Below are 14,530 nucleotides of genomic sequence, written 5' to 3' on the forward strand. Positions count from 1 at the left end.
TCAAGCCCTAAACTCTTTAAAGCAGCCTCACTTTCGCATTCATATAGGTAGGCTCTATCGGAAGTACTCTTGTAACTTTAGTACTTCAACAGAAAATGTTATATGCCTATTTAGAGCATTTTGCTCAACCTTTCCCTTGTTCATTATGGGTACATAGCATTTGCACTTCGTGGGATGGAATTAAATTAGTAGTGCTCACAATCACTCTTCAGGTGTATTTTATCTCATTGAACTTAAGACTTAATGTCTGATATCAAGCGTTGAGTTGCGTTTCCACCCTACGTGATTAATTTACAATGTGCTTGAGACCCATCCTCTCTTGATGTTGCAAACACCAAGCCACAAGCTAGTAACTTAACAAAGACACTGCTAGATTTGTATTATCAGTACTTACCGTACAAATTAATTATGATAACTTAATCTTGAGTTTATTATGCACTGCACTTTACCTTTGTCCAAATGCCTGGACTTAGAGCGTGTTTGGACTTGAGAATCCGAAACATTCTCAGAAACAGCTAGCCAAATGGGGTGGGCTGAAACAATTCACACCAGAATGATTTGCTAAATCGGCTGCGAATCCAGAAACACTTGGGAGGCTCGTTTCCACTGTTTCTGTCCCAGACTACCCTTAAGTTCCAAGATGACTTAAAAATCTATATTTTCATTCTCTTTTCCCTACAGGTTTTTAGAGCTTTAAAAGGATTCCCAAAAATTAGAAAAAAGTTGCCAATATTCATCTTAATTAATGGAGTAATTTCTAAAATTATCTCCAACTCTAAGTTATATAGTGAAATTTCATGTTTCTTCACATGGCCTCACTTTTCATGAATTTGATCAATTCCAATTAAATTCAAATGCATGCAACAATTGATGAAAAACAATAAGAGATGATGCTCATAATGTATATGTATGTCAATTGTTGTTATTGCAACAAACAAAATAGCATATCTGCAAAGGGCAAAGTGGTCAATTGCACCATTATCCTCTCTTTCAATAAACTGAATCCAGACAGCTAGCCAAACAATTTTCACAGGTAATTCTGTTTCTCCAGAGAAACGTTTTCAGAGAGAATCTAGAACCGAAATGTTTCTACGAGAATCTGGATCCCTATCAAACGTACCCTTAGATGCATTACACCGTGCTTCAGTCCAAAATACTTATACTCTTATTTATACTTCATTGTACCCATTCATCAAAATGAATGGAGTTGTGCTTTTATCGCTTAATCTGTGTGCAAATACACACAACAGTACATGCCTTCTTTTAGATTTTATTGGTCCACACGACCAAATTCACATGTACACAAAGGTCCAAAGCACTAAACAACATCAGTGCTCCTTATTTGTTTTTTGCACACTTCAAGTGTTAAAACCAACCCAAAATAATTATTAGATATCCAATCTCATACACACTATCACATGTATATAATATGAATGGGTTGTTCCCAATTACCGAGTATTTTCATAGGATGGATCAAATTAAAATTTTCATGGTCTATTACTTGCAGCATTACACATGCACAAACTTTAACTCTTGATGTACACTTGCTAGTGTACAACCATGAGCATGTCCTTGGCCATGAGTTACCATCATGCAATACGATTGTACATATATATATTTTTCCTTTATGAATTTAACCCTCAAGAAAGTTTGGACTGATAAATAAATGATATCACAATCAATCAAATAACCTGATATAAATATAAACTAGAAAAATAGCACGCCGTTGGCGTGTCATGTGACCCGTCATTGGCACAGTGTACTTGTTAGATAATATTAAATATTTGATATTATACAATTTGTAATTTGATGTTTTGTCCAGTAAACATGTTTTGTAACATAGGAGGTGAAGAAGTACATATGTACTTCTTTGGCTCTTGAAATAGCCTGAGCTATAACAGAAAAATCTTGCTGCCTAACCATATGTTGTGCTAGATGAATGTATTGTTTGCAACACATCCGACGGCAACCGTGAAAAGAAATAGCGTGTAATGCTTCAGCTTTCTCCAATGCGACTGTAGAATAGCAGAGAAATATGTATATGGAAAGTTGCATATTACATATAAAACTGGTGCACTCATTTTAGTTATGCGTGGGCTTTCGCAGATTGTGTGAGATATTTGTAGGCTCCCCGTTGCACCATTTTATTTCAATTAATATTGGAAAATAGTTTGTAATTTGTATAGCTTGTTGCGATATATTAAGTTGATATAGAATACACTGTTTTGTCATATGTAGGGGTGATCAATCTCCGTCATATAACACAATTCCAACACAAGTTTGGAGTTTGCTGTTTTTTTCCTGAGTTATATTGTAATTATTATATCATACATCTGATATGTTGCAATTTTAATGGCAATAGTAAAAGGAAAATTGAACGCTGTACTTAGTCTCGAAATTAAAACTGGAACTAATTATATTTTTTCAGAATTTAGTTGCATCAATTTTGGGCATTAAACATCAAGTGAAGAAATGCGCAAGGGGAGAAACAATGTTAAATGTTCTAAAGACTATAAAAATAATTGGAGCCCAAAATTTGCATTTTGCCTAGCCTTAAAATAGTTCAGCAACCCATGAAAACGCGTGCACGGTTTGGCCTTTAAAAGCCCATAGGCCCAACAGAAAAAGAGAAGAAAACATAAATTAGTTGGGCCCTTGATTGAAATTGCAGCCCAAGGTTGGAAGGGCCAACAAAACTACTCTAAACTTCCTGCATTTAGCCTCACCCAATTACTTTTCGCGTGCAGCCCGTTAATCCATTGAAGCCCGTGGCAGGGCGCGATCCATGCTGGCCGTCGAATGGAATAACGGTGGAGAAGGCCGACATCTAGAACAAAAACGGAGCCAGATGAAACCTTAATCCTAAATGTCATTTGTCATCGGCCCTCCCAAGAGAGAGGCGGCAGCAGTGTCGTGGGCCCTCTCGCCTGCACGTGCGTGCCATCAAAGTCGGACATGGCTCCATAGAGGGGTTCCACAGTGGCGCCCTTGTGGTGGCAATGGCGCGCGAGGGAAGAAGAAGGCGGTCCATGGTGGGGAAGTGCGATGCGGGGTCGTGGTGTCGGTGAGATCCGGCCGAGATGGGCAGATCCGACACAGTTAGGGTAGATCTGTCCTCCAACCCTTCTCCTCCGCAGGCGATGCTCTTAGCCACGGGTTGCACAGTCTCAGAGCCGGCATCTAGGTGTGGCTACGGAGCGGGGGCCTTGGGACCACGGGGCGGCCCCTAGCTGGTGTTAAGCAGCGCGGCGGCACGCTTTCCTCGCCGGGTGTCGCATGAAGTTGGAGGCACGGCTAGCTTGGGTGGAGCTCGTGTAGTGTAAGGGGTTCATTGGGTGGCGGAGAGAGCGAGGTGTCGGCGTGGGTCGCGACCTTGGAGAAGGGGGCCGTCGGCTTGTGTATGACCCAGATCTGGGAGGTGCAGCCACTTCCAGCGGAGCGTGGTGGAAGGACCTGTAGGTCCTAGAACTAGTAGAAAAATGATTTGTACAAACAATTCGGAAACCCCGTGTGAAATACTTTTTTAGACATCTTTGGAAAAGAGTTTGTACAAATCAGATTTATATATATGATTTTTGAACCATCTATACAAATTATTTGTACAGACAGCTCGTTACTGGAACCATCTGTACAAATAATTTATACAGACGGCTCGTTACTAGAACTGTATGAAAAATGATTTGTATAGATGACACGTTATTGGAACTGTCTGTACTAAGTTTTCTAGAGCTAAAAAAATCTTAAAAAATATTTTTCCTACCCACACCAGCCCCCTATATTATTATGTAGGCGCGATTACAAGTCACACGATTTTTCACACGAAATACCACGAGCACATTTTCTAGGAGTCAAACTCCCAACCTCTAACCTCATGCAAACTTTCCTTACCGTCTCACCTGTCGTTCATTATTGACCATTGTATGAAAATAATCTATACAAGACATACGCTCAAAATGAGTGGAACACTATTAGTACAGACGATTCTAAACTTAGAATCGTCTGTACTATTCCTTTTTTACAGATGGTTCTAATTTGGAACCGTCTGTACTATTACTACCAATAGTACAGACAGTTCTAATTTGGAACTTTATGTACAAAAAGGAACATTACAGATGGTTCTAAACTAGAACCATCTGTACTAATAGTACAGACAGTTGTAGTTTGTAATCGTCTGTACTGTAGCGTCCCATTTTGTTGTAACTGCTCGTTGCCATTTTCTCAGACGGTTCTAGTTTTGAGCCGTCTATGGTACCCTTTATACAGGTGGCTCCATAGACCAGTCTGTACAGGGGCATCCCAGTAAATGGATTCTGTAGTAGTGTGGTGTGACTCGATCCAGCTGAGCGCACCTGAGGGAGGCGGTCCTCCGGCTGTTGCCGTAGCCAGAGGTAAAGTAGAAGGCGGTGATGAGCTCACCGGTTCATCGCATGAGAAGGATTCATCTGGTTTGGAGCCAGATCTTGGTGGTCCTACGTCAGATCCATTGGCATTGAGGTAGAGGCGCCTCGGATTGCAACATAGTGACGAGCGGCTTCACGTCGGAGTCACGGGATGAGATGAAGGCCGACGGGCGTTGTGCTATGGTGGTAGCCTTCGTGCCGTTATGTTTGCCTATGCAGGTGGAGGAGAGCGTCGGCGACGAGGGTCGATGAGCACTGGTGCTGTGACCTCAACCCCTAGCACCATCCTTCGTGCCAAGTGCGTGTGTGTGGATGTGTGTGCATGCGTTTGTTAGCCTGCATGTTGCCGCGGTCACTGGCACCGCCCTTCGTGCCAAGCACATTTCTGTGTGTGCGTATGGTGGCTCGCCATCGGGTCTCCTGTGTAGGGAGCTGCTTCCAGCGGGGCATTCACTTTTCTGCCACTCTGAGGAAGTGACAATTACTCATTTGCCACCCTATCCTACATGCATAGACTTAGGGCGGTCCGCATGTCATCCTTGGCAGCAATTGCCACTTTCTTAGAGTAGCAACTGAGCAATTATCTTGTAACTTATGTGTTGGTGGCCCGTAGGGTTTGCGTGATGGTCGCAGGGCCCAATACGAGGGAGGTCGGTCCAGGGGATCAAAACATCGAGAGAGGAAGAGAAAAGTTACTCATATTTACCATTCCTTGTTAATCCAATGGTTAATTTTTTTTACTGATGTGGCCCATCTCCCTGCTCGAGAACGTGACGGCATTTAGATTGTTAGAGATTCTCATGCCAAGCATTTATGTTTTCTAGATAGGTTAGTCTATGCGCTAATTATAGCAACATTAAAGTGATGTTTGCTTTCTGAAACACTGCACTGTTTCATTCTTGCACAACAACAGCCTTGAACTAGTTGGTGTCTACATACCCGATAATTATTCACTTGTGCAAAAGGATGAGGAGCAACTGCAATCTATCTATGGGAATAACTTCCTTTATCGATGTCCTCTTGATTACAATTTTTAGTAGATAATTAGTTTTGGAATTTGAGATATATGATATGCATGAAAGATATTGAATTGTTTCGTTCCAGACATGCAAGTGTGCATGATATAAGTCTATAACTTTAATTGCACTTATATCTTTCATGCATGTCTGGAACGAAGGACGCGGCGCTCTTCGTCAGAGGGCTGGTTTGGGTCATCGTCTCAGTTTCTTTGGTCCTTCGCCCGACGAGGTTCTCCCGAGATCTGGCCATGGCATGGTGGGCGGCGCTCGCTGCGATGACCACCGTGTACAGCTTGGAAAAAATCGTGAGGGGGAGCCCGATGGGGCTGCTTGACGTCGCGTCGTGGGCTGTGAGCTTGATGCTTGTCTTGTGCGTGCTCCGGGTGTGCAGAGGTGTCGCCGTCGGCGGCGAGGAGACCCGGCCGTTGCTGACAGCGCGGGGCGGGGAGGGGAGGACGGAGACGTTCGGCAAGGCCGGGTTCTGGAGCCTCCTGACGTTCACGTGGATGGAGATGGACTCGTTGCTGCGTCTGGGGTACTCCAAGCCGCTGAACCTCGACGACATCCCGCCGCTGGACGCGGACGATGCTGCTGCAGAGGCAAGCCGGACGTTCCTGGAAGAATGGCACCGGCGGAGGCAGGCGGACGCCGGGAGGACGAGCAACCTGGTGTTCTGGGTGCTCGCCGAGTGCTACAAGAGGGAGCTCCTCTTGACGGCGCTGTACACGCTCCTCCGGACGATGTCCTTCGCCGCGGCGCCGGTGATCCTTCATTTCTTCGTGTCCTATTCGTACCAGAGGGACCGGGACCTCGCCGACGGGCTCGCGCTCATCGTCGGCCTGGTAGTGATGAAGCTCGTGGAGTCGCTATCACAGAGGCACTGGTTCTTCGGGTCGAGGCGGCTCGGCATGCGCATGCGCTCGGCGCTCATGGCGGCTGTCTTCGAGAAGCAGCTGAGGCTGTCCAGCGAGCGGCGGAGGCGGCATTCCGCTGGAGAGATCGCAAACTACATCGCAGTCAACGCGTACCAGCTCGGCGAGTTCCCGTTCTGGCTGCACCTGGCGTGGAGCATGCCGGTGCAGCTCGCCCTCGCCATCGCCATCGCCATCGCACTCCTCCTCTGGACCGTCAGTGCCGGCGCGCTCCCTGGCCTGGTCCCCGTCGCCGTCTGCGGCGTGATTAATATCCCCTTCGCCAGGATACTGCAGCGCTACCAGTCGAGGTTCATGCAGGCGCAGGACGAACGCCATTAAGGTCGTCAAGCTGCAGTCGTGGGAGGACGGGTTCAGGGAGACGGTGCAGCGGCTGCGCGAGGTCGAGGTGTGGTGGCTTGCCGAGACGCAGGTCAAGAAGGCCTACAACAGCGCGCTGTACTGGATGTCGCCAACGGCCATCTCTGCGGTGATCTTTGCAGGGACGGCCGCGCTCCAGAGCGCACCCCTGGACGCCGGCGTGGTGTTCACCATCCTCTCCACACTGCGCGTTATCTCGGAGCCGATGAGGATGCTGCCGGAGGTGCTGTCCGTGATGATCCAAGTCAAGGTCTCACTGGACCGTGTGGGCGAGTTCCTAACCGAGGATGAGTTCCAAGACGACGCCGTGGACAGGACCGGCACGCAAGCCGCCGCCATGGGCCTAACTGTGCAAAACGGTGTCTTCAGCTGGGAACCTAGCGAGGCCATTGCAACTCTGAAAGAATCAGGGTCACTGCAATGCGAGGCAAGAAGATTGCTGTCTGCGGGCCTGATCGGTGCAGGAAAATCGTCACTGCTGTGCGCAATTCTTGGCGAGATACCGAGAATTTCCGGATCAGTATGTTGCACCAATTGCACATTTCTCCAAAATGCAATCATGTATGTGACAATTCGGCATGACTAACTGATCTGCTTCCCCATTTCTGTTCCTCAGATAGCTGTGTCTGGCTCAGTCGCCTACGTTACGCAGACATCATGGATCCAGAGTGGCACGGTGCGTGACAATGTACTCTTCGGGAAACCGATGAACAATGAGGAGTACGAGAAGGCCATCAGGTGCTGCGCATTAGACAAGGACATAGAGAACTTTACGCGGGGAGCTGACAGAGATCAAGCAAAGAGGCCTCAACATGAGCGGAGGGCAGAAGCAAAGGATTCAGCTTGCAAGAGTGGTCTACAACGACGCTGACATCTAACTTCTCGACGATCCTTTCAGCGCTGTCAATGCGCATACGGCTGCTACCCTTTTCAATGTAAGATTACCTCTGAAATTCGAATGACCACGGTCACAGCTTATGAGAATTTCATGGATATGGCTGTAACTCCTGTGTAGGATTGTGTCATGGCAGCCCTTGAGAGTAAGACAGTCGTTCTTGTGGCACATCAGGTTGAGTTCCTTTCAAAGGTTGACAAGATTCTGGTGAGTTTGACATCTGTGTATTATTCTTTGCAAGCAATAACATATCACTAGGTAAGGAAAATGTTCTCTCCAGGTCATGGAAAATGGAGAGATAACTCAGGAAGGAACCTATCAGGAGCTTCTGCAGTCTGGCACAGCATTTGAACAGCTTGTCGATGCTCACAGGGACTTAAAAACAACACTGGACTCCCAGGACCACAGCAAAGGAGCAAAGATCCAGGCACTTCTCATTACCAAATACTGATGATACAGCGGAACAGTGAAGCAGAGATCCCTGCCGGAAACCTACCCTTGGTCCAGCTGGCGGAAGAGGAGAAGAGGGTGCTGGGAGAAGTTGGCCTGAAACCGTACAAGAACTATGTTTTAGTGTCCAAAGGCTGGTTTCTCCTTGTCTTGATAATGCTCTCACAGTGCGCATTCGTATTCCTGCAATGCCTAACAACTTACTGGCTTGCAGTTGCAGTTCAAAACCACCAGTTCAGTGATGCAGTTGTGGTTGGTGTCTATGCAGTGCTGGCAACTGTAAGCTGCCTGTTTGCCTATGTTAGGAGCCTTCTTGCTGCTCGCTTTGGCCTGAAAGCATCAAGGGAGTTCTTTTCTGGGTTCATGGATTCAGTATTCAAGGCCCCTATGCTGTTCTTTGATTCCACTCCGATTGGAAGGATCATGATCCGGGTAAAATATTCCAAAGAATCATATTTATTATGACACTTCTGCAGATGTAATTGATGCAGAGGCCAGGACCTTGTTCCATGATGAAATAAAGCTTCCTTTATCTAAAAAGAAATTCTGCAGATGTAATTGCAGTCTGAAGTTTCTCCCTCTGAACTCTCAGGCTTCATCCGATTTGAGCATCTTAGATTTCGATGTCCCGTACACGATGACATTTGTGATCTCAGGCACGATTGAAGTGGCAGTAACTATAGTTATCATGATCATGGTTACATGGCAGGTTGTGCTGGTGGCTGTTCCTGTTATGATTTTGCTGCTGCACATTCAGGTGAACATCATATCTGAACTTTGAATTCATGTCTATTTTCATGGTGCAGAGATTTTATATCGCGTCAGCTAGGGAGCTGGTAAGGATCAACGGAACCACGAAGGCGCTTGTCATGAACTACGCAGCAGAGTCGATGCTGGGAGTGATCACCATAAGGGCCTTCGCTGCGGCGAAGAGATTTATTCAGACAAATCTTCAGCTTATCGACACAGATGCGACACTGTTCTTCTACACCAATGCGCTACAAGTCTTGGTTATCGTCACATCATCCATCCTTCTAGTTTCACTGCCGAAGGGAGCTGTTGCTCCAGGTACAGAATTCAGAGTTAACCAGGAAACCTGTCTCAGGCTTGTTCTTGCCAGTAGATTCTGATTTTGTTCTCTTTATTTTGTAGGATTCCTTGGTTTATGCCTCTCGTATGCATTGACGCTTTCTTCTGCCCAAGTGTTCTTAACACGATTCTACTCAAATCTTGAAAATTACATAATATCTGTGGAGAGGATCAAGCAGTTCATGCATCTGCCGGCAGAGCCTCCAGCTGTCATCAGTGACAGAAGGCCGCCTCCTTCATGGCCATCTAAAGGAAGAATAAATTTGGAAAATTTAAGAGTAAGAAACTGAAATCTCCAAAGCAAATCAAATGTTTTATTTGGTATGTCTGGTGTTCATACTGTCCTCACGTATGTCAGGTCAAGTACCGGCCAAATGCACCTACGGTTCTGCACGGGATCACCTGCACATTTGCAGCAGGCAACAAGATTGGAGTTGTTGGCCGAACCGGAAGCGGGAAGACAACTCTTCTGAGTGCATTGTTCCGCCTTATCGACCAATCCAGCGGGCGAATTCTCATCGATGATCTTGACATTTGCACTATAGGATTGAAGGACCTGAGGATGAAGCTCAGCATTATTCCTCAGGAGCCAACCCTTTTCAGAGGTAGCGTGAGGAGTAACGTCGATCCTCTAGGTCTGCACACTGATGAGGATATTTGTGAGGTCAGCAAAACTTTAAATCTAAACTGCAAATAGTATCAGTGCATTATGAAATGTTCATAAATCAAGAATTTCAGTAGATGCCAATGTAATAACATTGTATTTCTTGTATTGCACATATTGGTTAATCCTTACCCTGATGCACTGGTCTACTGAAGGCTTTAGATAAGTGCCAGCTGAAGAAAACAATCAGTGCCCTTCCCGGATTACTTGAATCACCAGGTGACTCATAACTCTAAACTGTACATATCCACTGAACCACTCAGATGTCATTTGTCAAAAATGTAAGCACTGAAAATTCTCTGATTTCTGGTCATCCTGATATTTTCAGTGAGTGATGACGGTGAGAACTGGAGCGCTAGTCAACGGCAGCTCTTCTGCCTTGCCCGTGTTCTCCTCCGTAGGAACAAGATACAGGTCCTCAACTCGGCCACAGCGTCAATCGACTCGGCCACCGACGCCATCTTGCAGAAGGTCATCAAGCAGGAGTTTTCAGGGTGCACAGTGATCACCATAGCACACAGGGTTCCTACTGTCACGGACAGTGATATGGTCATGATTCTTTCATATGGTTAACAGTTGCCTCTGGGCACTTTTAACATTGTGACTGAGATATAGATTTTTTCCGACAAAATAAAGCTCTTCACAAATATGTCCAAATTGATGTAAATAAATTTCTCTTATAACTACAGGCAAACTGATAGAGTATGACAGTCCTTCAAGTATGATGGAAAACGAGGACTCTGCCTTCTGTAAGCTCGTCGCCGAGTACTGGTCCAATTATAACTGAACCTGCAAAGAAACCTGACAAATTGTCTGGTATATATACCAACAAGATAGCAAATAGTACTAGCACTTTATGACATGAATAGATGGTTGTTCTTGTTGTCTGTAGCATTGTTCAGCTCTTTATCCAGATAGAGATGGAATAATGATCTGCGTTGTGTGTGGATAGTAAATCAAAATAAGGGTGTATATGCAAGTCTTTTTCCTATCCAGACACAGAGCAACACATGACAGATTTTGTCGGTATCATAGTTGAACATCTGAAACCCTGAAGAACAGTGATTGATTCTTATTGTTTCTGTCAAACTATTTTGAGATGTACATTTTTTCTGGCTGCTGACTACATAAACAAATTGAACAAAGAAACATCCTGGTTATCTCCTTTACAGGGCTCCCATTTGTTCTGTCTCTGTGATGTAGATTATACAGGTTATCCAGAACAAAAATGGCCATTTGCCAAGGTATATAAGCGAGGTGTGACCACTACTCGTGTGCCTAGAGCAACCAGCTTGTGGCTTCCTTCAGTTTTCTGAGATGTAAGATAGGTAGCTCGTTTTCATTCCGACTCCTGAGGCTTGTTTCCCTGAGCTATAAATCGATAGGGACACGAGTCTTTATTGGCTTCAGCTTCACACCCATACTCTCAGGAGATAGCAGCTCAGGAGATATACAACACGAGCTTAGTGGACTTCGAGGGCTGCTGCTCAGCTGATACGGTCTGTAAAGTCCATATCCCATGAGGAAGTACTCCATTGGCATCAGCATCGCGTGCGGCTGCTCCTCGGTTACAAGGGAGCCACAATCCTGCACCTGCAGTTCACTCACAAATTAATCTCAGTAACCGTTTTTGTTCCAATCTTCCAGATGTGCTTCTATCAGGAGATGGTAACACGGATCCATATATTACCTCAACTAGTGCACAGTATCTTCTGTTCAGCTTTGTGGTCATATGGATGGCATCCTCATGGAATTCTGAGTCCTCTCCCACAAAAATTAGTGTGCGGCATTGCAGCTTCCTCAATGAGTCTGTTAGGTCATGCCTCCTGGTGGAGTGGAAGCCATATTAGCAGATTCCAGAGTGAAGTGCTGTAGTTGGCTTGACGAAAAAGTTAAAAGAACCGCTACATACTCATTTATTGAGTGAAGAAACCGACAAATATTTTCACCCTGCCTCTCATCAAGTAACTGCATAAAAATAAGCAAACTCTGAGTTTATGCTTTTGTTAATGTGCAAGACCTACCGGTATCCGTGATTTATTATACAAATGAGACAAAAATCAGATTGAAAAGAAGAGACTAACACTTCTACAGGCTTGCACGATGTCTGATTCAGGATATTGAGCATCCCCACGCACTTTCTGCAGAAATTATATCAATAAGATGCAGTGAATAACATCTATAATTTATGAGTTCCAATAAGACAAGCTGAGAATAGTGAGATCTGAAACTACCTTGCTGAAGTACCGCTGAAGCAAGCATTCCTTGACTAAGCCTCGAGTCCCATAATAATAAATCAAATTTAACAATACCTGTTGCATGAATTGTCATTGTTAATTCATTGGCATTACTTGGCCAGAGAGAAAATGGACAACTCTTACTAAAAAAATGAAGCCACCTTATTATACAACCATTCACTCCACGATGGGGCTTTGCATAGAGGGGAAACCAACATCAGACCTATTACCCTCTCCCGGTATTTGGTCTACAACAAGGTAATATCCTTATTAGCACAGGCTCAAGAGAGAGATTTTATGATACCACACAAATCTCATGGAGATACATACCGCAAAGAGAGTGAGAACATAGGCACCAGCTGTAACACCCAGGCACATCACAGATCCTAAACTGAAAGAAAAAAAAAAAAACCCACACCCACGCATCTAAAATCAGACACCTGTGATTGTTCAGTGAAGAATAATCGTGCATTAAGACTGATATACATCACAATACAATACCCGAAGAAATCAAGCACGTCTGCGACCTGGTCGGCAAGATCATCAACAGATGGCACCGGCACTTCAGACGGGACCAGAGCTGCTCCCAACTATAGGACCCTCAACAAACGCCATGACAAAGATCATGTAAGCAACCGAACCAACACAAGCCCCACACAACGCATGACAAATATTGAACTGGCATTACCGACCTCGTGCCCCTGAGGATTGATGTGGTAGATGCAGAAATTGTGGAGCAGCAAGGACGCCGCTTCCGGGCAAAAGAACAATCCTTGGAAACAGGACATGTCTGGCAAACAAGAACCATTAGCATATGAGCTGGGTAGGGATGGTGATTGCTGAATTCTGTCATAAGAGTCATCAATAAAGTGTGAACAATGTGGCAAGCGACAACACTTACAATTCAACGCTACATCCGGGTACGTAACGAGTGCGGGCTTGTCCTCGTCCCCATACACAGCAACGGTTACAGAACCGCATCTCGTTCTCACAAGATGGTCCTGGTGAAGAAAAGGCAAACCTTCTTAGTTGCCATCCCAGCATTGATCACTCAAAACAAAAAAGCAACTTGCAAGTGAAACAACGTAAGTTCGACAGAAATTATGGGTGCTTCCATAATTGAGGAAAACTATGAACAAATACAACTAGCAATTGCAAGAAGAAACATTATGGCCGTATTATGCATATCATAACTAGGAAAATGAAATTAACGGTACGGGAATTTCTGCAGCGTCTTCTGGTCACTAATATTTAGTGCTACGACTATCAAGTATCAACTATAAGGCTGCTTCTTGGAGAAATTAGTACAAATAGACGATGTAACAAAAGAAAACACGCTGTAAATGGCATCCCAAATTAAGCATTTTGAAGCAAAAAAAAAAAAAGAAGGAAAATAGACCATAGAGAAATACACCAAACAAATCATCGCTCAATAATCCCCTGCGCGGAACGTAGAGAACTAAGCCAACTAAAATCGAAAGAAAGAGAAACAACACGAATCACTTGGCCGAGAAGAGCCGCCCTCACCGAATACCATGCCGAAATTTAAAACAAAAAAAATCCAAAGAGAATGGAAGCAAGAAAGCTACTAGGTTCTTCTCCTCGCACCTTGCCGCCGAAGGAGATCTGCTCGACGTCCACCGACACCGACCCCGACCCGCTCGACTCCCCCATTGCCCCTTCCCCCAACCTCCCAGGCCCGCCTCCGCCTCCCCCCGCGCACGGGCGCGTATATATACGGCGACGCGGCCTGCTCGGTTGGTCGCTTCGCAGAGTTCACCGACGGGCGAAGGGTCAAACTCACCGGGGTTGGCTCGTCGGGTCGCACGCACCCAGCCAAGCCCGATTGTTTCGGATTAGTTGCGGCCGCACCCGCTCTCGTCGCCATCCCGGTGGGCCCAAGCCGTCATTGACTGTCCCCTGGCGGAGAGGGGCCCCACGGCCTTCGGCTCGTTCGGCGCCGTAGTGCTACCGAGGGTTGGGCACTGGGAGGAGAGCTGAGTGTGCCCAGCGGGCCCACGTGTCATTGAAAATACACAATATTAGAGTATGTTCCGAAGAGCTTCTACCTTAGCCTTAGAATAGAATTAATAAGGCTATATTAAATAGTAGCTTATTTTTTACTTGACAGAATGATTTCTTAAAATGAGTTAAATGTTGAAGCTAGAAGAATAGATTTTTCTGATTCACTTTTCTACATTATCACTTTTACATAAAATTTATGTTAAAAATTTACTTTCAACGATAAAATTAGTTTCTTCAGATAATCAGTTCTCCAAAAAAAAAAATAGATCATGGAGCTCTACCACGCCTCCACGTCGAGGGGCCAGCTCAGAAAAGTTAACCGTGTCATCAGGTCTGCGTGAGGTGGACTCGGTTCACCTGTCAGTGTCGAAAAGTGTAAACGTAGGTGATTTTTTGACAATGCTTGGCAGGCTGGCCTCCCATGGGTTTCACCTGACTGGTCGTATTCTTTGGGGTCGG

General features: G+C 45.4%; 2 protein-coding genes across 2 annotated transcripts; one reads left to right on the forward strand and one right to left on the reverse strand.

The window, feature by feature from the left end:
- The first annotated feature begins 6,327 nt into the window (after positions 1-6,327).
- On the forward strand, positions 6,328-10,596 carry LOC133885726 (ABC transporter C family member 8-like). Its single transcript, XM_062325464.1, is given in 14 exon segments — positions 6,328-6,659; positions 6,661-7,235; positions 7,332-7,482; positions 7,484-7,646; positions 7,727-7,813; positions 7,887-8,010; positions 8,013-8,488; positions 8,649-8,813; positions 8,863-9,124; positions 9,209-9,423; positions 9,504-9,809; positions 9,965-10,028; positions 10,138-10,377; positions 10,499-10,596. Coding segments are annotated over 14 exon segments (3,258 nt in total).
- Positions 10,597-10,861: 265 nt separating this feature from the next.
- LOC133885725 (protein NDL1-like) lies at positions 10,862-13,823 on the reverse strand. Its single transcript, XM_062325463.1, has 11 exons — positions 13,655-13,823; positions 12,948-13,047; positions 12,739-12,836; positions 12,548-12,636; positions 12,377-12,437; positions 12,208-12,294; positions 12,044-12,121; positions 11,894-11,950; positions 11,722-11,777; positions 11,500-11,635; positions 10,862-11,402 (listed from the first exon to the last, which is right to left on the reverse strand). Exons 1-11 carry the CDS (start codon positions 13,718-13,720, stop codon positions 11,181-11,183), a joined length of 1,050 nt encoding a protein of 349 aa, XP_062181447.1. The 5' UTR covers positions 13,721-13,823; the 3' UTR covers positions 10,862-11,180.
- Positions 13,824-14,530: the final 707 nt, after the last annotated feature.

The sequence above is a fragment of the Phragmites australis genome, chromosome 11, assembly GCF_958298935.1.
Source record: "Phragmites australis chromosome 11, lpPhrAust1.1, whole genome shotgun sequence".
Classification (NCBI taxonomy): domain Eukaryota; kingdom Viridiplantae; phylum Streptophyta; class Magnoliopsida; order Poales; family Poaceae; genus Phragmites; species Phragmites australis.